This window comes from Bufo bufo, chromosome 4 (assembly GCF_905171765.1).
Source record: "Bufo bufo chromosome 4, aBufBuf1.1, whole genome shotgun sequence".
Taxonomy (NCBI): Eukaryota; Metazoa; Chordata; class Amphibia; order Anura; family Bufonidae; genus Bufo; species Bufo bufo.
In genome coordinates this window covers 263,598,160-263,621,038 of record NC_053392.1, presented here as the reverse complement: position 1 = coordinate 263,621,038, position 22,879 = coordinate 263,598,160, and the positions used below count along the sequence as shown (strand labels likewise).

At 48.4% G+C, this 22,879-nt stretch overlaps 1 protein-coding gene across 2 annotated transcripts; it reads right to left on the bottom strand.

The window, feature by feature from the left end:
* Nucleotides 1-3,512: 3,512 nt before the first annotated feature.
* TMEM14A (transmembrane protein 14A) lies at nt 3,513-19,591 on the bottom strand. 2 transcript variants are annotated; one of them, XM_040428550.1, is made up of 5 exons: nt 19,457-19,591; nt 14,621-14,700; nt 12,484-12,585; nt 8,065-8,152; nt 3,513-3,762 (listed from the first exon to the last, which is right to left on the bottom strand). In XM_040428550.1, the coding sequence occupies exons 2-5, from the start codon at nt 14,694-14,696 to the stop codon at nt 3,723-3,725; spliced, it is 306 nt and encodes a 101-aa protein (XP_040284484.1). In that variant the 5' UTR covers nt 14,697-14,700; nt 19,457-19,591; the 3' UTR covers nt 3,513-3,722. The 2 variants fall into 2 exon arrangements, with proteins under 2 accessions (XP_040284484.1, XP_040284485.1); XM_040428551.1 differs by lacking the exon at nt 19,457-19,591 and adding an exon at nt 19,176-19,296.
* Nucleotides 19,592-22,879: the final 3,288 nt, after the last annotated feature.

Below are 22,879 nucleotides of genomic sequence, written 5' to 3'. Positions count from 1 at the left end.
ACGTGGGTTTCCGGTACCGGAGCGCAGGGCCGGCCTTTGGGGTGTGCGGGCTGTGCGGCCGCACAGGGCGCCATAGTAACAGGGGCGCTGGGCGGCCGACAGCTCGCAATGTAATATGCGGCAGGCGAGGCTGAACTTGTGTTCTCCCTCGGGGCGCCCCCTCCATCTCCCCCTCCCCTGTCTGACCTGATTCGTTCCTCCTCCCCTGTCTGACCTGCCTGCTGCCCCCGCCGCTGCCAATAAGAAGAGAGACGGGAGGAGGAGGGGAGGGGCTGTGGCCACTGCGCCACCAATGAAGATAACTGACCTGAATACAAAAACAGGAGGCGGGTGCTGGAATCAAATAGCCGGCACCCGACCTCTGTGACAGGGAGCTGCGATCAGCTGCAGTTGAGTTAACCCTTCAGGTGCGGTACTGGAGGGGTTAATTGTAGCTGATCGCAGCTCCCTGTCACAGAGGTCGGGTGCCGGCTATTTGATTCCAGCACCCGCCTCCTGTTTTTGTATAAGAAACGTTTGTGGCACAGTGCGCCCCCCCCCCCCCCCCCAACACCCCAGTATAAGAAACGTTGGTAGGCAGTGCGCCCCCACCCCCCCCTCCCAGTATAAGAAACGTTTGTGGCACAGTGCGCCCCCCCCCCCCCCAACACCCCAGTATAAGAAACGTTGGTAGGCAGTGCGCTTTCCCCCCCAAACACCCCAGTATAAGAAACATTGGTGGCTCAGTGGGAAGTGCCAGTGAGGGTTAAAAAATAATAAAATTTTTTTAACTCACCTCCTCCAGATGATCGCGTAGCTGCCGTTCTCCTGTTTTCTTCAAGACCTGTGGTGACGTCACTGAGCTCATCACATGACCCATTACCATGGTGATGGATCATGTGATGCTAACAGTGATGTCACCACAGGTCCTTTGACAGGTCATGAAGAAAGAACAGAAGACGATCAATTGGAGGAGGTGAGTTAATTATTATTTTTATTTTTTAACCCTCATTGGCACTGCCCACTGCGCCACCAATGATTATTATATTGAGGGGGGGCCCACTGCGCCACCAATGTTTATTATATTGAGGGGGGGCGCACTGCGCCACCAATGTTTATTATATTGAGGGGGGGCGCACTGCGCCACCAATGTTTATTATATTGAGGGGGGGCGCACTGCGCCACCAATGTTTATTATACTGGGGTGATGGGGGGGCGCACTGCGCCACCAATGTTTATTATACTGGGGTGATGGGGGGGCGCACTGCGCCACCAATGTTTATTATACTGGGGTGTTCGGGGGGCGCACTGCGCCACCAATGTTTATTATATTGGGGGGGGCGCACTGCGCCAATGTTTATTATATTGGGGGGGGGCGCACTGCGCCACCAATGTTTATTATACTGGGGTGATGGGGGGGCGCACTGCGCCACCAATGTTTATTATACTGGGGTGTTGGGGGGGCGCACTGCGCCACCAATGTTTATTATACTGGGGTGTTCGGGGGGCGCACTGCGCCACCAATGTTTATTATATTGGGGGGGCGCACTGCGCCAATGTTTATTATATTGGGGGGGGCGCACTGCGCCACCAATGTTTATTATACTGGGGTGTTGGGGGGGCGCACTGCGCCACCAATGTTTATTATACTGGGGTGTTGGGGGGGGCGCACTGCGCCACCAATGTTTATTATACTGGAGTGTTGGGAGGGGCGCACTGCGCCACCAATGTTTATTATATTGGGGGGGCGCACTGCGCACAATGACGGGTTAGGGAAATTTCACAGCAGAGTGCGCATGCGCTGGGAGCCTCGCCGGCGGTTAGGGTAGGGAAAAATTATGGGCCAGTGCACAGGTGCGGTGATCGGATGGATGTTCTCAGCAGGACACCGGCCGACACTGCGCATGCGCTGGGAGCCTCACCAGCGGTTAGGGTAGGGAAAAAGCACTGACCCGTACATAATTTTTCCCTTCCCTAACCGCTGGTGAGGCTCCCGGTGCATGCGCAGTGTCGGCCGGTGTCCAGCTGAGAACATCCATCCGATCACTGCGCCTGCGCACTGGCCCATAGTTTTTCCCTACCCTAACCGCCGGCGAGACTCCTGGCGCATGCACACTCTGCTGTGAAACTTCCCTAACCTGTCATTGTGCGCCTGCGCGGCGCTGCACACCTCCTCACGTCATGTCCGGTGCGACCGGAAGTGACGAAGGTAGGGAAATCTCACGAAGTAGGGAAGTATAACATTACACCGGCCTTTGGGGTGTGCGGGCTGGTAACTACTTGGTTGGATAGTCAGCCAGCCTATGCCATGATGCCAGCAACAAGCAGTGTTTTTTTGTTTTTTTTTGGGGGGGGGGGGGCGCCACAAGGTTAGCTCGCACAGGGCGCCTGGACACCTAAGGCCGGCCCTGCCGGAGCGCAGCGGAGAGCTGGCAGTATCTCCTCCCTAATGTCGTTGGCTGGGCAGCTAGTGGAGGGGGGCGGGTCGTTGCAGAGTACGGCTCAGGCTGGCGCAGGCAGGGAGTTGACCTCACGTTAGGTGACGTCAACTCCTTCCCGCGCGCCTGTGACTGAGGAGCGATCAGTGCGGCGACCAGTGACTGGTCCTCCTTGGAGTCAGGAGTCGGACGGTGCAGCAAAGAACATCGACTTTGCTTTGGAATCCAACTTCTGAAGAGTACTGGTGAGTGACAGGCACCCCCCCTCCCCCCACACACATTAGTTCCTCTCTGTACCAGTACCCCCCCCCCCCCCCTGGCAGGGGGGTACTGGTACAGAGAGGAATTAATGTGTGTGATGAGGGGGGGGGGGGGGGGGGTCTGATGTGGAGGGGGGTACTGGTACAGAGAGGAACGAATGTGCGGTGGTGGGGGGGGGGGGGTACTGGTACATAGAGGAACTAATATATATGTGTCTGATGGGTGGGTCTGATGTGTAGGGGGCCCCTCACATCAGACCCCCCCATCACACACATATATATTAGTTCCTCTATGTACCAGGACCCCCCCCCCCACCACCGCACATTCGTTCCTCTCTGTACCAGTACCCCTCTGCACATCAGACCCCCCATCACACACATATATATTAGTTCCTCTATGTACCAGTACCCCCCCCCACCACCGCACATTAGTGCCTCTCTGTACCAGTACCCCTCTGCACATCAGACCCCCCATCACACACATATATATTAGTTCCTCTATGTACCAGTACCCCCCCCCCCCCCCACCACCGCACATTCTGGTACAGAGAGGAACGAATGTGCGGTGGTGGGGGGGGGGGGGGGGGTACTGGTACATAGAGGAACTAATATATATGTGTGTGATGGGGGGTCTGATGTGCAGGGGGGGGGAGCACCGGCGCCTAATAGAGTACCGGCACCTCTTTTGGCCCACTTAAAGCACTGCTGATAGCTCATCAATATGTATGGCCTGCACAACCAGACAGAATCTTGAAGGCACCAGCATGGTGTATTACTTTTATTTCATTTGCTGCAGTATTACCAAGGTTTGTCTTCATAATAATACAGACACATGAGAAAGTTAAGCACGTTAGTTTTATTGATTTATTCCAGCTGAGTTAGTTAGAAAAATAGCAAAAAAATTATTCTCATATAAAATCAATGTAATACAAATGAACAGATTATAAAAATTCAGTGCACAATTCATGCTTCGCAAAATGTATAAAATTGATCCGTTTCCAAAGAGTTTGCTTCCAAAGAGGGTCCTTCCGGAAAGTGCAGAAGTCTAGAACAGGTTAATTAGCAGCTTCAGGACCATGGAAATGCTGTAGGAATGGAGAAGCACGGATGAGTTTTATAATAGAAACCAATTCTATGGTATGATGGGTTTTCAAATATGTAGTATTTATCCAAAATTTCACGGCACTCAAATGATTGCAACAAATTTGTTTAAGCGCTGTGAATTTTGGGATAAATCTTGGATGACTGACGAAGTCCTTCACGAGCACAACCCAGACAAGTGTGCAGACCTCACTTCGATCTACTTCAGTCAGTAGACCTTTTCATCTTCAAGTGAATGCAAGTTTTAAACAGGATTAACCCTTTTAGGACACTTTTTTAAATTCTATTTTGTTTTTCCTTCCCCGCCTTCCAAGCACCGTAATTTTTTTTGTTTTATGTTCACATATCTGCATAATGGCTATTTGTATTTTTAATGTCACAGTTTATTTTACCATGCTAAAAATGACATGATAACCTCATTCTGCGGGTCTCTAAAATTACGGCAATACCTAATTTAGATCGTTTTTATTTTGTCCTCCTGCTTAAATTTTTATTTTTTTTTAAAACATAACTTTTTTATATTTCTACATAGCTGCATGGGGCTTGTTTTTTGTGGGGTAAACTGTAGTTTTTATTGACACAATTTTTTTGAGTACCTACAACTTTTTGACCACTTTTATTCAATTTTCTTTGGAGGAAGATAATGCGGCTAAAAAAATGGCGAATCGTAGATTTTATTTCTCATTATGGTGATCATCATGCAGGAAAAATATTTATATATTTTAATGGTTTGATTATTTTTGGAAGTGGCGATACCCATTATGTTTCGATTTTTTTTTATATGTAAACTAGAGAAAGCAGGTGATTTTAATTTAGACTTTTTTAAAACATTTTTTAACTTTCTTTTTCACTTTAAGTGCCTCTAGATAACATGATCCCTTCTCCCATAAACTGCAATGATTTACCATTGAATGGCATATAGCGAATCTCGCATAGACTGCATTGCTGTAGTGAGCCTTGGAGCCTCTAGCACGCACGAGGCTACCACAGAAACTGAACACATGCAAGAGAGCCGTTCAGACCCTGGGATCACAGAGGAAAAGCCGCTTCAGAGGCCATGGTCACAATTGACCGTGGCATCTGTGGAATTAAATAAGGGTGGTCCGCATCATTGTTGATCCCGGTCATTGAGGCCGGGTGTCGGATGTATTATACAGCCAGCATCCGCTACATATGCAGAAGGCTCTGCGATGTAACTGTACGGTATGCATGAGGGTTAAAGGGATTTTCCAGACTTTAACCTGTTTGGGATGGGGCGATTTTCGTTTTTGAACTACTGCCTTCCCAGAGCCATAACTATTTTTCTTTTCCCATTCCATTTATTTTTGTCTATGGAGCTGTGTGAGGGCTCAGATCTGTCCTTTTTAGTTATACCATTTTGGGATGCGTATGATTTATCACTTCTTATAAAAAAAAAATTGGGGTAGGTGAAGTGACAGAAAAAATGGCGGGGGTGGTAAGCAGCCAATGGCAGGCGGGGCGGGGACGAAGAGGAGCCTCCCTAGAATCGCGGGTGACGCTAGGGAGGCTCGTCCCCGTCTGCCATTGGCTGCTCACACTGGGTATTTTCATCCGCGCACAGGAAAAAGCAGCTGCGGTGCGGGGAGCCAGGTAAGTATATTTATTGTGAGCGGCTCAGCATATGGGGGGGCATTTTATAGTCTTGAATAACCCCTTTAATGACTGGACATCCACTGTACATGTACGGCAGATGTCCTGAAGGGGGTATATATTCATGACCTGTCCTGAGGATAGATCATGAATATCTGATCAATTATAATCCAATGATTACAGGATCACAGTGGGGTTAAAAGGTGAGTTTTCACAAAAGTAATCACATCTTCAGAATCAGGACAAGGTAGGGACTGCATTCTTAAGGTTCCTTAAGACAGGACGATACAGCAGGAGATTGTTTAGAAGGCAAGTGCCTGCTTGTCAGTGGAGGAGACCACAGCAATCTCCTCCACAGTATGGGGATGAATGATCGCTAATGCCATCGCTTGTCCCCATAAAGACTCGTGGTTTGCCATCAGCAGAGGCTGTTTTCACAGCACGATCTGCTGCCGGCAAATGATGATTTTTCTGTCCGCACAAATAAACTATTACTCAGTGAACGAGCGGGTAATTGGTGGCAACTTTACACCGCCAGATAATCGCTAATGACCTTTCCTATGTTAATCTTTTAATTTCTATTTCCCCCCCATAGATGGTTGGTAAGATTTATAGCTATGTTAGGCATGGTACTTTTACACTAATCTTGTCCAGTGACAATTTGTTCAAAGTGACAGGAACAAATGAATATTTTCAATAGGCATTGAAAATATACAGCATTAATATTCAAGAAAAAAAGTCTGAAAAATAAGCGGTGATGGGGTTCTGTTAACATGCAGGTTCAGCTTCTCCCTACATATATGCCTAAATTCGCAATACACTTCTGCAGACCTAACCAGCCTCTGTCAAACGTGTAGGCAATTACATTATTCAATAAAAGCCAATGGGAAAAGTCAGCAACTTTAATGTATGTTGGCCGCACACAACAAAAATATAAACGCAACACTTTCGGTTTTGCTCCCATTTTGCATGAGCTGAACTCAAAGATCTGCTGAAACATTTTCTACATACACAAAAGACCCATTACTCTCAAATATTGTTCACAAATCTGTGTTAGTGAGCACTTCTCCTTTGCCGAGATAATCCATCCCACCTCACAGGTGTGGCATATTAAGGTGCTGAATAGACAGCATGAATATTGCACAGGTGTGCCTTAGACTGACCACAATAAAAGTCCACTCTGAAATGTGCAGTTTGATCACACAGTACAATGTCACAGATGTCGCAACGTTTGAGAGAGCGTGCAATTGGCATGCTGACTGCAGAAATGTCTACCAGAGCTGTTGCCCGTGCAATAAATGTTCATTTCTCTACCATAAGCCGTCTCAGAGAATTTGGCAGTACATCCAACCGGCCTCACAACCGTAGACCACGTGTAACCACACCAGCCCAGGACCTCCACATCCTCCATGATCATCTGAGACCAGCCACCCGGACAGCTGCAGCAACAATCGGCTTGCATAGCCAAAGAATTTCTGCACAAACTGTCAGAAACCGTCTCGGGGAAGCTCATCTGCATGCTCGTCGTCCTCATCGGGGTCTGGACCTGACTGCAATTCGTCGTCAGACCCGACTTGAGTGGGCAAATGCTCACATTCGATGACGTCTGGCACGTTGGAGAGGCCATCTTTTTTACAGATGAGTCCCGGTTCTCACTGTTTAGGGCAGATGGCAGACAGCGTGTGTGGCGTCGTGTGGGTGAGCGGTTTGCCGACGTCAACGTTGTGGATCGAGTGGACCATGGCGGCGGTGGGGTTATGGTATGGGCAGGCGTATGTTAGGGACAACAAACATAGGTGCATTTTATTGATGGCATTTTGAATGCACAGAGATACTGTGACGAGATCCTGAGGCCCATTGTTGTGCCATTCATCCACGACCATCACCTCATGTTGCAGCATGATAATGCATGGCCCCATATCGGAAGGATCTGTACACAATTCCTGGAAGCTGAAAACATCCCAGTTCTTGCATGGCCAGCATACTCACCGGACACGTCACCCATTGAGCATGTTTGGGATGCTCTGGATCGGCGTATACGACAGAGTGTTCCAGTTCCTGCCAATATTCTGCAACTTTGCACAGCTATTGAAGAGGATCAACATTCCACAGACCACAATCAACAACCTGATCAACTCTATGTGACAGAGATGTGTTGCACTGCGTGAGGCAAATGGTGGCCACACCTGATACTGACTGGTTTTATGCCCCCCTCCTCCCCCCCTCCCCCAGTAAGGCAAAACTGTGTACATTTCAGAGTGGCCTTTTATTGTGGACAGTCTAAGGCACATCTGTGCAATATTCATGCTGTCTAATCAGCACCTTGATATTCCACACCGGTGAGGTGGGATGGATTATCTCGGCAAAGGAGAAGTGCTTACTAACACAGATTTAGACAGATTTGTGAATATTTGAGAGTAATGGGTCTTGTGTATGTAGAAAATGTTTCAGATCTTTGAGTTCAGATCATGCAAAATGGGAGCAAAACCAAAAGTGTTGCGTTTATATTTTTGTTCAGTGTATATGAAGGTTTCTTTAGGCTGCCAAGTAACTCTCCTTTGTGCTTAGCAGTGATGCATGACTCATTAGTGTACACTATACACATATTCATTACATGTGGGCACACTTTCAGTGGGTAAGCCTTACCTGGCAGCCAGAAAAGGGAATAAACTCACCTGATTATTGCTACAATTCCAGCAGGCATGATTTTCTTACTGCGAAGGTACCTCATCCCCATTACTACAGAGAGACAGCCTGCAGCAACTGTGAAAAAAACCACATTGCTAATAGTAATAATGAAATCACTGATTTAAAATAACATGGTTTTAAGGGATGCCACGACGAGGTTCACACATGGTATATTTTTTTTTTTTTAGAAGACGCTAGTTAGTGAAACCTATGTTGCAGTGCTGTTCGGTATGGCACTTTAGTGATGGCTTGCACCGTGTTAGGCTCTCTCTGCTCTGTATGTTAGGTAGGGAGTATATCTTCCCATTGAGATTTTGATATCCAGACCCTAGGGATTTGTGCAATACACGTCTCTGTGCCCAAGCATGAATATAATGTATTTGTGGCTCCCAAATGCACTGCAGCGGCATCCAGGGGGTGTCTCTTCCTTTTCTTTATACCATTGTTTTTTTTATCTTTATCTTACAACTAGCTGAAGGACCCGGCTTCGCACGGGTATATTTCATCTATTTAATTTAATGTTTGTGTGTGTCCTTAAAACATATCGACAGTATCCACTATAACAGTGACATCTACAGTACCCCGTCCCCTTAACAGTGACCTCCACAGCAGCCTGCAACTTTAATAGTGAGTTCCACAGCACCCTACCCCCTTGACAGTGACCTCCACAGGGGCCCGCCCCCTTAACAGTAACCTCTACAGCACCTGCCCCTTAACACTGACCATAGGTTACAGTGACCTCCACCATTCCCGGCCCCCTTAACAGTGACTGCCACAGTACCCTGCTCCCTTAACAGTGACCTCACAGTACCCCGCTCCCTTAACAGTGACCTCAAAGTACCCCGCTGCTTCTTAATAGTGGCCTCCACAGTCCCCTCCTCCCTTAACACTGACCTCCACAGTGTCCGCCCATTTAACATTGACCTCCACAGCAGCCTGCCCCCTTAACAGTAACATCCACTGCGCCCTCCCCTTTAACAGTGAACTCCACAGCGGCCGCCCCTTTCATAGTGACCTTCACAGTACAACGTCCCCTTAACAGTGATTTACACAATAGCCCGCCCCCTTAACAGTGACCTCCACAGAACTCTGTTCCCTTAAAATGTGACCTCCATAACACCCCGCCCCCTAAACAGTGACATCTACAGCACCCTGCCCCTTTAACACTGACCTCCATAGCGGACCGTCCCCTTAACTGTGACCTCAACCATTTCCTGCTCCCTTAACAGTGACCTCCACAGCATCCTGTCCCCTTAACAGTGACCTCCACAGCGGCCACACCTTTATTAGTGACCTGATGGGTGAGCTTTAGCACTGCCCTAGCCAGTAAAACGGCTAGGGCAGCGCTAAAGCATGCCCATCAGAGCCGGTGACGTCACCGAACACACTGCCGGGCGGAAGCTTCAGCCCGGCAGTGTGTTCTTGTACACAAAAGAGCCCGTGCCCTGCACGATCTAGCGCAGGGCAAGGGAGTGCATCGGAGCATGAGATGCTCTGATGCCAACATCAGGGGTGCTGCCTGGGTGAAAATAAGGATATGCCCGGGTTCAGCTCTGAACCCGGACAACTCCTTTAACACTGACCTCCGTAGCGGACCATCCCCTTAATTTTAACCTCCACAGCAGCCTGCCTCTAGGGTGGCTAGAGGTCTGGTTTTAGGCAGGACAGTCCGGCTTTCAGACTCCCTGTCCTCGTCCGACGCAGGGCCTGGATGGACACAGAGATGTCCTTTTGAACAGCTCACTCTTAGACAGCAGCACTGTTCTGTCTGAGCGTGAGCTGCAGGGAGAAAGTCACCCTCCCTCCCACCCCTGCAGCTGACAGAAGTTGATTTTTACCTTCATTTTTACAATCCCCGTCGGCTGCGGAGTGGGAGGGTGTGTGTGGCCTAACCGGGTCGGTGGCGTGGCTTAGTGGGACCTGGGGGTGGGGTTTTTAAGTCTGTCCTTTGAGGCTGCGTAAGAAATGATCCCAGCAGACGTACTTGCTTTTCAGAGTAAGCTTTATTATTTATAATAAAGCTTACTCTGAAGAGCAAGTACGTCTTCTGGGATAATTTCTTACGCATCTTATGGGGATTGCTCCTTTCCCGTGCGGACATCGATACTGAGGTCGTGAGCTGTCTGACTTTGGAATTTCGTCCTTTGAGGCTGGCCTGAATGGCCATTAACTGTGACCTCCACAGCACTCCTCCCCCTTAACAGTGTCATCCACGGTGCCCTGCCCTTTTAAAGGAAATCTGTCACCAGGATAATAGCTATTGAAGTAAAGCCATGGCCTAATAGCACTTAGTACCTAATTTCTAGATGTGCCTTTGTTCCAGCAATAGATGTTTTCTATCTTCTGAAAATCCAGTTTATTTGGTATGCAAATGAGCCAGTAAGGTGCCCAGAGGGGCGTCACTCTTGCAGGAAGGAGCCCAAGCCTGCCCTCATGCTGGGAGCAGGGGGAAGGGGGGCAGAGTTATAGCTTGAATGTGATGTAGGAGGGGTGGGTGGACTCATTGTGACAGGAGGCGTATCTGGGCTCCTTCCTGCAAGAGTGACACCCCCCTGGGCACTTTACTGCCTCATTTGCATACCAAAAAAACAGGATTTTAAGAGGATAAAAACATATATTGCTGGAACAAAGGCACATCTGGAAATAAGGTACTAAGTGCTATATAGGCCATGGCTTTACTTCAATAGAGATTATCCTGGTGACAGATTTCCTTTAAATCTGACCTACAGAAGTGAAGAAAAATGGCTGGGATGTTATGGAAACCTGGTATAAAACTGTGTGCATGTGGACACTAAGGGCCTGCGAGCTTCTATTTGCTGATAAGGGTCATGTGACCAGGCTTCTATTGGCTAATGCATTTTTTGGGAATATCTCAGGAAGGGTATGTGTTAGAGAGTTGAGACCCGGTCTAAAACCTTCCCGGACACCTGATGTACCCGTTTGCCAAATTTCGTGATTGTAAATGCGACGGTGCGTCTTCCTTTAGCGGACATACACACATACACTCAGCTTTATATATTAGACTAGCTGAAGGACCCAGTATATTTCAACTATTTCATTTAATGTTTTTGTGTGTCGTTATAAGATATCGACAGTATCCCCCCATAACAGTGACATCTACAGTACCCCGCCACCTTAATAGTGACCTCCACAGCCCCCCCCCCCACCCACAGTGCCCCGTCTCCTTAAAATGCCCAGTCTCCCTCCCTCCCTCCTTCCTTCCTTCCTCTAACCTGGCAGACCTCCGCACATAATCTGAGCAGGGCATGACAGTTGGAGTAGCAGGGATTTTGGTGATGGGAGTATGACTTTTTTTTAAGCTACTCTGTCCCTTTTTTAAAGTTTACTGACCACTCAATGACTTTAAAGAGAACCTTGTATGCCGCCCTCATTTCTGTCAGCAGCAGGTGGGCAGAGCAGGAGCTCATGAATAGCCATGACCTTGTGACTCTTTTCCAGCACGGGCTGTGATAATTACACAGCAGGTTTTCGGCAACCACACACTTGTGGCTCATCAGTGGCAGACCACCGAAATCAGCTTGTCTGTCACTACTCAGAGAGGGCAGTATAAGACTGAGGACAGGTTTCCTTTAGGCCTCATGCACATGAACATGCTTTTGGTCCGCATCTGAGCTGCATTTTTTGCGGCTCGGATGCGGACCCATTCACTTCAATGGGGCCGTAAAAGATGCGGACAGCTATTTGTGGACCGCAAAACATAGCACAGTCGTGTGCATGAGGCATTAAACTAAGGAAGGATCCAGAGAAAAAATTAAAAAGGACCAATTATGAAAATGTCCTTTGCCATTGGTATGTAACCCAAAGTATGTAAATCTTATGGCCCTAATAACTTATTGTTCATAGAGCTGTCACTTCCAGAGGTGAGGTGACCATGTTTTCAAATGGGTAGAGCCAGTGGACAGTGGAGTCCTGTGAAATCACTATAGAGGACACCCAGGAGTGTGAGTCTCTACAGCATATTCCACATGAGTGGTATCATTATGTAATACTGTAAGCTGGGGTCAGCTGTTCTCTCCTTTACTCCCCTGCTATTAGTTACCATTATTCTCTAGACACACCTATAAGATGTGGACAAAAGTTCAAATTAAGTAATCCTGTAAGGCCCCTTTCAGATGAGCGGGTGTCACGCTGCAGACTCCCAGCCGGAAACTTCCAGCACTGCCCAGGTCACATAGCATTATACTGATTTATGATGCTATGTAACCCAGCATTATGTCAGTGTTTTCCAATACATTCCAGAACTGTAAGGGTTACATAGCATGACAAATCAATATAATGCTATGCGACCCCGGCGGTGCTGGAAGTTCAGGCCGGGTGCTGCGCTGCGAGTCGGCAGCCGGCTACCCGCTCGTCTGAAAGGGGCCTAATAGTATCATTTTACTTACTTAATGATATCTTGATATCCAATGGATTGTATGAAACACGAAGGGCCCCATAAGCTGCGAGCAATCCAAAGAGGAGACCGGCAGCAAGGGATACAATACTGCCTGCAAGGTAAAGCAACAGTCAAAATGTTAAAGGGGCTCACTGTTAAACCAGGCACAATGGGGGGAGATTTATCAAAGAGGCGTAAAGGAAAACTGTCTAAGTTACCCATAGCAACCAATCAGCTTCCACCTTTTATGTTTCAGAGCTCCTTTGGAAAATGAAAGGTGGGGATCCCTGGCTGCTATCGTTGGACCAAGGTTAGGACGGCATAATATCCCCTTAATATTCAAAGCCAGTTTTGACAAGTTATCCCCTATGGGGTAACTATTGGATGAGTGGGGGTCCTACCACTGATCATGAGAACAGGGACCCAGTATCCTTTGGGACCCCCAAAATGAATGCAGCAGCAGGTCAAGCATGCACATTACTGCTCCATTCATCTCTATGGGAGTTTCATAACTAGCTGAGCGCTGCACTCGGCTGTCTCCAGAACGCCCATAGGGGTGAATACAGCGACATTATACAAGACTAATCTGAGGCGCATTTCATTTTAGGGGGCCCCGAGGGGTATAGGGTCCACATGCTAGTCAATGGTAGGGGTCCCAGTGGTAGCACACCCCACAATCTAATAGTTATCTCCTACCTGTGGATAGGGGATAATGGTCAGAAACGGAATACCCCTTTAACTGTAACGGTACGGCCACATGTGGAATAAATGTTGTGGATTTTCCGCAGTGGAACGTTCCCAGCGATTTACAGTAGCAAGGAAAGTGGATGAGATTCAAACAGATCGCATCCAGATGCTGCGCAAGAAATAAGCTATGGAAACCGCTCCACTGACGAAACGCAGCCGGATCTGCTGCAGAAAATCTGCCTCATGTGACTGTTCCCTTATTGTGAAGGAAAAGCAGCTCAGAGCGGTATGCCCCCAATGTCTGAGATGATACAACAAGAATATCATTGGGATCTGACAGCAGGAGTCTAATGTGTATAAGGCCTCTTTCACACGAGCGTGACGGATTAGGTCCGGATTGGCTCCGGATGCGTTCTGGGAAACTCGCACCATTTTGCAAGCAAGTTCAGTCAGTTTTGTCTGCGATTGCGTTCAGCTGTTTTTTCCGCGCGGGTGCAATGCGTTTGGATGCGCGTGATAAAAAACAAACAACATCTCTTAGCAACCATCACTGAAGCCCCAGTCACTTCTATGGGGCCAGGGCTGCGTGAAAAACGCAGAATATAGAACATGCTGCGTTTTTCACACAACGCAGAACTGTACACAGACTCTATGAAATGAATGGGTCCGGATTCTGTGCGGGTGCTATGTGTTCACGTCACGCATTGCACCCGCGCGGGAAACTCGCTCGTGTGAAAGGGGCCTAGGGCTGGAATCACACGTGCAGTTTTTCTGAGCCAAAGCCAGAAGTGGATCCAGCAGGAAGAAGAAGTATAATCTGGGGCGGACTGGGAGCTTAAAGTGGCCCTGGAAAAAACTAAAAGAGGCCCCACGTTGTAGGAAGGTCCAAAGTGATAGAAGATGGGGCAACACAAATAGGCAGGGGCAACAGAAGTAGTTGGGGCCCAGCAATACCATGTGAAGCCCCAGCAGAACCAAATACCACAGAGCGGCACAAAATACTGCCACCCCTGCTGCAGTATTCACTGTCCTGAGGACTTATGGCTAAATGCAGGAGGGCACCTGTACCTGATGCTGCAGCTGGCACCCATGAGGAGGGCATGGCCGCCCCCCCTAGGCATCGGCCCACCGGGGAATTTCCCTGTAGTGTTTATGGCCAATCTGTCCCTACATATAATTCCTCATTTAGAGTAGCAGTGAAGAGGATGACATTTAAAAAATCTCATCCGTACCGAACGCCGCGGATAATTTCACATGCGGATTATAAATCTGCAGCACGCCAATTTCCATATGCGGACATCGGACACAAAGTTCAACCTTTGCAATGCACAGAGTGAAATTTGCACGGAATCTGCAGCATTTCTGCATCAAAATCTGCACAAGTTGCTATGGATATTAATTATGGCCAGTCCCACTGCAGATTATTCAACATCATACATTTCCACTGATATTGCTCTTACCTCTACGGGAAAATCCCATAAAACCCCCCAAAACCAACAGGGCTGCATAAGCAAAACCGATCCAATCTATAGCCATGATTCTGGTAAGATAAGAAGACATGAATGTTACAGAGAGTCGGCCACAAGTACAGCATGTCTGATCAGGGTAGGGTACAGTACTGATAAATAATGGCGGCACACAAGTCACGGACACCATTCATATTGCATCTGTATTTTATGCAAACCTATTGAATTCAACCAGTCCGTGATCCGCATTTTGTGGACAAGTATAGGACATGTTCTATCTCTTTTGCAGAATGAACATGGATCATCTATGTGCTTTCTACAACCGTATGTGTGTTCCACAAAAAGATAGGATATGTCCGCAAAATCCGGTCCATGGACCCATTGAGTCCCGGCATTTTAATCATTTATAATGCGGCTGTACTGAACCGTGCTCACAGCATTATGGAAGACATCCTGTGATATCTTGTCTAAAACAATCCTGGAATCCCTGACAAAAACAGTGGGGTCCATAGTCCCCAGGGTCTGTTGTGTGCTGTTGGTTTCCATCATATGATAGATTCGGCACAGAAAACCAAAAAACAATGTAGATGTGAGCGTAACACAAGAAAAAACACTGAAAAAGGTCAAGCTACATTTGCTTAATTGTATAGTTAAAGGGGTTATCCAGTATCTACAACAGCCCCCCATGTGCCGGGCCCCTCCGTGGGAATACTTACCCCGCTCCCCATGGCGCTCCTGGTCCCCGCACCGCCGCTGCTGCTTCTCTCTGTACACGGATGAAAACATCTGGTGTCGGGGGAGGGGCAGCCAATGGCAGGCGGGGACAGGGACGAACCTCCCTAACACCACGGGTGATGCTAGAGAGCATCGTCCCCGTTAGCCGTTCGCTCCTCCCCCCCTGACAACGGATGTTTTCATCCAGGTACAGGGAGAAGTAGCAGCGGCGGTGCGGGGACCAGGAGCGCCATGGGGAGCGGGGTAAGTGTATTCCCATGGGGGGGGGGGGGGCTGTTGTAGATACTGGATAACCCCTTTAATGTGTTAAGTGTCTGGAGTTCCCCTGAATAGGGCACTTGCAAATTGTTCTTGTCGTGCCTTGTGATGTACCAGCGTATCTCTATATGGATCAGTCGGGTTAAAGAGGTTGTGCACTTCCCTATATTGATAACCTATCCTCAGGATAGGGCGATATCAGATCGGCGGGAGCCCGACTGCCGACACCCCGCTAATCGGCTGAAGAGAATACAGCGCTCGTGCGGGCACTACTGTCGCAACCACAGCAGTTACCAGGTGTAATTACAGCCCAGCCATCCCATTCACTTCAATGGGACAGCTCCTTCCTGTTCAAGTGAATGGGACAGCAAAGCTGTAATTACACGGCTTTCCGCTGCAATGTCGATGGCGTGCAGGCAAATAGTGAAGAGGAATGCCGCGCTTCTTTTCATACAGCTGATCGGTGGGGTACCAGCAGTCGGGCTCCCGCCAATCTGATATTGATGACCTATCCTGAAGATATAGGAAATGGCGGACAATCCCCTTTAACAACCCTGACTCTGCCCCTGTAGATGTTGGATTTAGATCCGCCCCTAGCTCAACCGAGTGCTAGAATTGGGAGGAATCTACATGTACTCACTCCTCAGAGAAAGGGTCCATTCACACGTACGCAAAATGGGTCCGCATCCGTTCCACAATTTTGTGGAACGGGTGCAGACCCATTCATTCTCAATGTGGCCGGAATGTGCTGTCCGCATCTGCATTTGTGGCTCTACATCCACATTTGCGGATCCGCAAAAAAATTGTACATGTCCTATTCTTGTCCGCAATTGCGGACAAGATTAGACATTTTCTATTATAGTTCCGGCGATGTGCGGTCCGCAAATTGCAGAATTGTGTCCCGCAAAAAAACACTTACGGACGTGTGAATGGACCAAAAACCAGCTTAACTACAAAGTACTTCAGAAAGAACTAGAAGTTCCACAATCTGCAAGGTTGAGCAATGAAGTCAGTCAGTAAGGCATTTGCTGTTTAAGGCCCCTTTCACATGACCATATTTTTGGTCCGCATCCGATCCGCATTTTTTGTGGATTGCACACAGGCTCATTCATTTCTATGGGGCACGTGTTGCAGACAAGAATAGGCATTATTACAATGGGTCCGCAATAAAAACGGATGCAACACGGATGTCATCTGTATTTTTTGTGGATTTGCATTTTGCAGACCGCAAAATACATACGGTCATGTGACTACACCCTTAGGGCTCATTCACATGAACATAATTTTTTTTTCTTTTTTCCGTGGCCTGTATGCAGAACCATTTACTTCGGGGCTGCAAAAAAATGGAAATGAGCATTCAGTGTCCATACGTCCGCATGGAGTTTCCGCCAAAAAAAAAAAAAAGAGAACATGTCTAATTATTGTCTGCATCACGGACAAGAATAGGACTGTTCTATTAGGGGCTGGCCATTCCGCAAAATGCAGAATGCACACAACCGGCATCCATGTTTTGCGGATCCACAATTTGCAGACCACAAAACATCCAACGGTCGTCTGAATGAGCCCTTAGGGCTCATGCCCATGAACGTAAGGGCTCCGTGCCCCTGCTGCGGACCGCATACGGCGGTTCCGCAATACACGATTCACCACAGGTCCGGAGATGCGGTGCGGAAGCATGTGCTACTTTTTGCGGTGCGGACCATAGAATACGGATTGTGGACCCCATTCAAGTGAATGGGTCCGCGATCCGCATGCAGCTGCCCCACGGTCGCAGCACGGAGCCCTTATGTTCGTGGGCATGAGCCCTTAGGCTGACAAAGATTTTACTGCAGAGAGAGGGACATTGCTAAAACATCTTTCACTCTTGTGGGTCTGGCCCACCATATCTTAAAGCGATTCTGTCATGAGATTTTACCCCTATAACTTAAACATATGCTCATGTCCGGAGTAATAATAATAATCCTAAGCTGGCCTTATTAAACCTCCCTGTGGCTCTATTTGCCCAAAAAGCAGGTTTTTATAACCTGTCAATCACTTACTTAAGGTGCCCAAGGGGAGGTCCGTTAATACAGGGTGCCCGGCCGCACCCCTCGCCGTCCGGTGCCAAGCGCCGCCTTCTACAGCTCAGTGCCGCCTCCGCAATTTTCCCCGTCCCTCTGCCAGATCCCGCGCCTGCGCACTAGGCTCAGCCTGATGCGCCCGTGCGGACTCCTGGCAGCGGCTTCGTTGAGCGAAGTGCGCATGTGCCGGCCTGATGCGCACTTCGCTCAACGAAGCCGCTGCCAGGAGTCCGCACGGGCGCATCAGGCTGAGCCTAGTGCGCAGGCGCGGGATCCGGCAGAGAGATAGGATTCACTTCGCTGGACGGTATTTCTCAGTCCCCGACATTCGGAGATCATGCGCATGCGCCCGGCACCCTCGCTCGCCGGGATTACATTGCGCCAAGTGAATACTAATGAGATGGGCGTGTCTAAGGACCCGGCAGTTGGGACGCGGCTGGGCACAAATGCGCCACAAAGAACGCCCCTTGGGCAGAAAGGAGAGGTGATTATAAAGATTATTTTTAACGTTTTATAATGCGCACAGGGATAATACTTATATGAATTGGGAACTTATTATAAGACCTAGGGGGGCATATAAAGAGCTAATTATGCTCAGAAGGCCTGTCAGTGTCCCTTTAAGTAAGTGATTGACAGGTTATAAAAACCTGTTTTTTGGGCAAATAGAGCCACAGTGAGGTTTAATAAGGCCAGCTTAGGATTCTTCTTATTAGTCTGGACATGAGCATATGCTTAGGTTAGAGGGGTTAAATCTGATGACAGAATCCCTTTAACCAGTTACTCCTCAGCTGAGAATTACTACCACCATTGTAAGAGTAATGTTGTCAGCCCTAGATAATGCAGAGAGAGATAGAGGGAAGGAGTACTACAACCCCCATCATGGCCTATATCGATACATTACTATATGGGAACAATTGCACTGTCAATTGTTTGGAACTGTGTTTTGATACCGTTGGAAGTACTACAACTCCCACTCCACACCTTAGTAATGAGAGACATGTATCTTCTACAACTGGCCTGGTTACTGACTCCAGCACCATATGCCGCCCACACATCAGGGTATGCCCTCCTATCACTGCCCTGGCCCTAGGCAGCATTGGTATGAGGATTGCCATTGTGAATAGTTTTTCGTTTTCTGAGACTTTGTATTAAAAACAGTAGCTTTTCAATCCAGGTTTGCTGACAAAACATACACCAAAAGGGCAGCGTAATATTATACGCCGAGTGCACATTTGGAAGACAGCCTAAACCCGTCGCATGGATTGCAACTGTGAAGCTACTTCCTTTTTTTTTAATGGCCCAGAGGCTTCAGAAATATGGAGCTGGGGCCAAAAACCATGGGGAGAGTGATCAACACAAGTTGAAGTGGAGCAGCTGCTGAAACCAATCAGCTTCCAGCTCTCATTTTGTGCAGGCCCTTTGCCGATAAAAGCAGCTCCCTTATTGGATCCCATAAGCAGCTAATAGTTCTAGAGCTAGTTCACTTGTCCTTGTACCGCCATTCCTCCAGAAAACTGATGTAACGTCAAGTCCCCAGCGATTCTAATGAGGGGATGTGTTCCTCATGAACTCCGGACCGTACTGACTGTCAGCCACGGCACTCCCTCATGTAACCCCCAGGGAGGAAGTAGCTACGTCTGGAAACATTAGGGACATACAAAGTCATTGCACTAGTCTATATATAAGAACCGCACCCGAACCGCACACAGCCCTGCCTGCCTCCAACAAGCTATAATATAACGCTGAATGTATTAATGCGGCCAGGAGCCAGACCTACCTCAGCCTGGTGCCGCCTCCAGCTGCTAGTAACCTTTCACCTGTGACTCAAGGAGGTGGTGGGTGTCTGCCCACAGCTGCTCGTAGTAACAGTATGTGGATACGGCCCAAATACTTCCACACTTTTATAACATTACTGATACGATTTGTCTCCATTTTGATAAAAATATAAAACTTTTAGAAATTGTCAGATCGTATTTTTTTTGGGCCCATTTTGTTAGTGTACAGCGACATCTTGTGGCGTCATGTAGTATTGCAGCAGTGAAGTGTTTTGAGGACCGAGCACCATGCACACTCGCTCGTCTGTTCTTAGATCTCCCATATAAATGAATGGAGGATGCTGGGAGTAGTTTACCAACAGTTGGAGTGCAGGAGATTGCTGATCACAGGATTAGGGCTCGTTCACACGACCGTTGGAGCCCCGTTCCCGTATCGCGGACCGCATTCATTTCAATGGGTCCTCAAATCGGGAGATGAGGAACGGAACACTACGGAGTGCTTTCTGGGGTTCCGTTCCGTGCCTCCGCACAGCAAAAAGATAGAAAACACGCTCTTTCTTTTTGCGGAACGGAGGGATCGCGGCCCCATTCAAGTGAATGGGTCTGCGATCCCCATGCGCCTGCCCCACGGAAGGTGCCCGTGCATTGCGGACCGCAATTTGCGGTCCACAGCACGGGCACGGGCTTCACACGGTCGTGTGAACGAGCCCTGACTTTGGATTCTGCAAAAGTGCACGATTATCTCACTTAGGGCCCATTCACTCAGCAGCTTGTGACATCGGAATCCACCTCCCATTGTTCTCATGCGGCAATCGGTTTATTGGTGTTTTTTTACCAAGTTTTTTGTGACATTTTCAGGCTTTTTTGTTGTTTAATAAACAGTGCGGGTCATTTATTACGATCTACTACATCAGAAACAGGAGTCAAAAAAGTTGCACAACCCACTGGGCAGTGCCAGAGGCATGGCATGTTCACTAACAATCAATCAGGCCTCTTGCACACGAACGTATTTTCATTCTGTGTCCGTTCCGTTTTTTTGGCGGACCGTATACGGAACCATTCATTTAATTAGATCTGCCAAAAAAATGGAAGGTACTCTGTGTGCATTCCGTTTCCGCAAAAAATTAGAACATGTCCTATTATTGTCCACATTACGGACAAGGATAGTACTGTTCTATGAAGGGCCAGCTGTTCCGTCCTACAAAATCCGGAATGCACACGGACGCCATCCGTATTTTTTGCGGACAGCAAAATACATACTTTCGTGTGCAAGAGGACTCACTAATATGACGGTTGAAATCTACTCCACCTAGGGCCTGGAGTACAGGTCCTTCTCAAAAAATTAGCATATTGTGATAAAGGTCATTATTTTCTGTAATGTACTGATAAACATTAGACTTTCATATATTTTAGATTCATTACACACAACTGAAGTAGTTCAAGCCTTTTCTTGCTTTAATATTGATGATTTTGGCATACAGCTCATGAAAACCCAAAATTCCTATCTCAAAAAATTAGCATATCATGAAAAGGTTCTCTAAACAAGCTATTAACCTAATCATCTGAATCAACTAATTAACTCTAAACACCTGCAAAAGATTCCTGAGGCTTTTAAAAACTCCCAGCCTGGTTCATTACTCAAAACCGCAATCATGGGTAAGACTGCCGACCTGACTGCTGTCCAGAAGGCCATCATTGACACCCTCAAGCAAGAGGGTAAGACACGTAAAGAAATTTCTGAACGTATAGGCTGTTCCCAGAGTGCTGTATCAAGGCACCTCAGTGGGAAGTCTGTGGGAAGGAAAAAGTGTGGCAGAAAACGCTGCACAACGAGAAGAGGTGACCGGACCCTGAGGAAGATTGTGGAGAAGGACCGATTCCAGACCTTGGGGGACCTGCGGAAGCCACCGTGTACAGGCGTGTGCAGGAAATGGGCTACAGGTGCCGCATTCCCCAGGTCAAGCCACTTTTGAACCAGAAACAGCGGCAGAAGCGCCTGACCTGGGCTACAGAGAAGCAGCACTGGACTGTTGCTCAGTGGTCCAAAGTACTTTTTTCGGATGAAAGCAAATTTTGCATGTCATTCGGAAATCAAGGTGCCAGAGTCTGGAGGAAGACTGGGGAGAGGGAAATGACTGATTCACGCGCATAACAAAACACAAGTTGCATATTAAAATATATAACACTATATAACGACTATATAAACTGACTATAGTCTCTGCTGCACTGGTCTCTGCTGCACTGGTCCCTGCTGCACTGGTCCCTGTTTCACTGGTCTCTGCTGCACTGGTCTCTGCTGCACTGGTCCCTGCTGCACTGGTCCCTGCTGCACTGGTCTCTGCTGCACTGGTCTCTGCTGCACTGGTCTCTGCTGCACTGGTCTCTGCTGCACTGGTCCCTGCTGCACTGGTCTCTGCTGCACTGGTCCCTGCTGCACTGGTCCCTGCTGCACTGATCTCTTCTGCACTGGTCTCTGCTGCACTGGTCTCTGCTGCACTGGTCTCTGCTGCACTGGTCTCTGCTGCACTGGTCTCTGCTGCACTGGTCCCTGCTGCACTGGTCTCTGCTGCACTGGTCCCTGCTGCACTGGTCCCTGCTGCACTGATCTCTTCTGCACTGGTCTCTGCTGCACTGGTCTCTGCTGCACTGGTCTCTGCTGCACTGATCTCTTCTGCACTGGTCTCTGCTGCACTGGTCTCTGCTGCACTGGTCTCTGCTGCACTGTACCGTATTTTTCGCCCTATAAGATGCACCTAGGTTTTAGAGGAGAACAATAAGAAAAAAATATTTTTCATTACACCTCAGGTCAGACCAGCAATGTTAATCAGACCTCAGATCAGACCCCCAATGGCTCAGATCAACCCCCAAACCTTTAGCCATCTATCAGCCCCCAATGTCAGCCATAACCCCCCCCCCCAATAAAACTAAAAAGCAGGACTTTCGTCTCCGCTCAAAAATCATGTTCTCAGCGGACACCGACCGGACCCCATTATAGTCTATGGCAGTGGCCCCCAACCTTTTTTGCACCAAGGACCGGTTTCATGCAAGACAATTTTCCCAGGGACCAGGTGGGGGAAGGGGGCGGGGGTTCTGGGGCGGGGCTTAGGGGGTGGGGGGGCTGACTGATTCACGCGCATAACAAAACACAAGTTGCATATTAAAATATATAACACTATATAACGACTATATAAACTGACTATAGTCTCTGCTGCACTGGTCCCTGCTGCACTGGTCTCTGCTGCACTGGTCCCTGCTGCACTGGTCCCTGTTTCACTGGTCTCTGCTGCACTGGTCTCTGCTGCACTGGTCCCTGCTGCACTGGTCTCTGCTGCACTGGTCCCTGCTGCACTGGTCTCTGCTGCACTGGTCCCTGCTGCACTGGTCCCTGCTGCACTGGTCTCTGCTGCACTGGTCCCTGCTGCACT

What these genes read in the sequence shown, in the direction of transcription:
- TMEM14A (XM_040428550.1), bottom strand. Translation starts at nt 14,696, where the DNA reads ATGGCTATAGATTGGATCGGTTTTGCTTATGCAGCCCTGTTGGTTTTG. An exon ending in GGATATCAAGATATCATTAA is followed by an intron (nt 8,153 to 12,483) that starts GTAAGTAAAATG and finishes TTTTTTTCACAG; the next exon opens with TTGCTGCAGGCTGTCTCTCT. An exon ending in GGAATTGTAGCAATAATCAG is followed by an intron (nt 3,763 to 8,064) that starts GTGAGTTTATTC and finishes CCATTCCTACAG; the next exon opens with CATTTCCATGGTCCTGAAGC.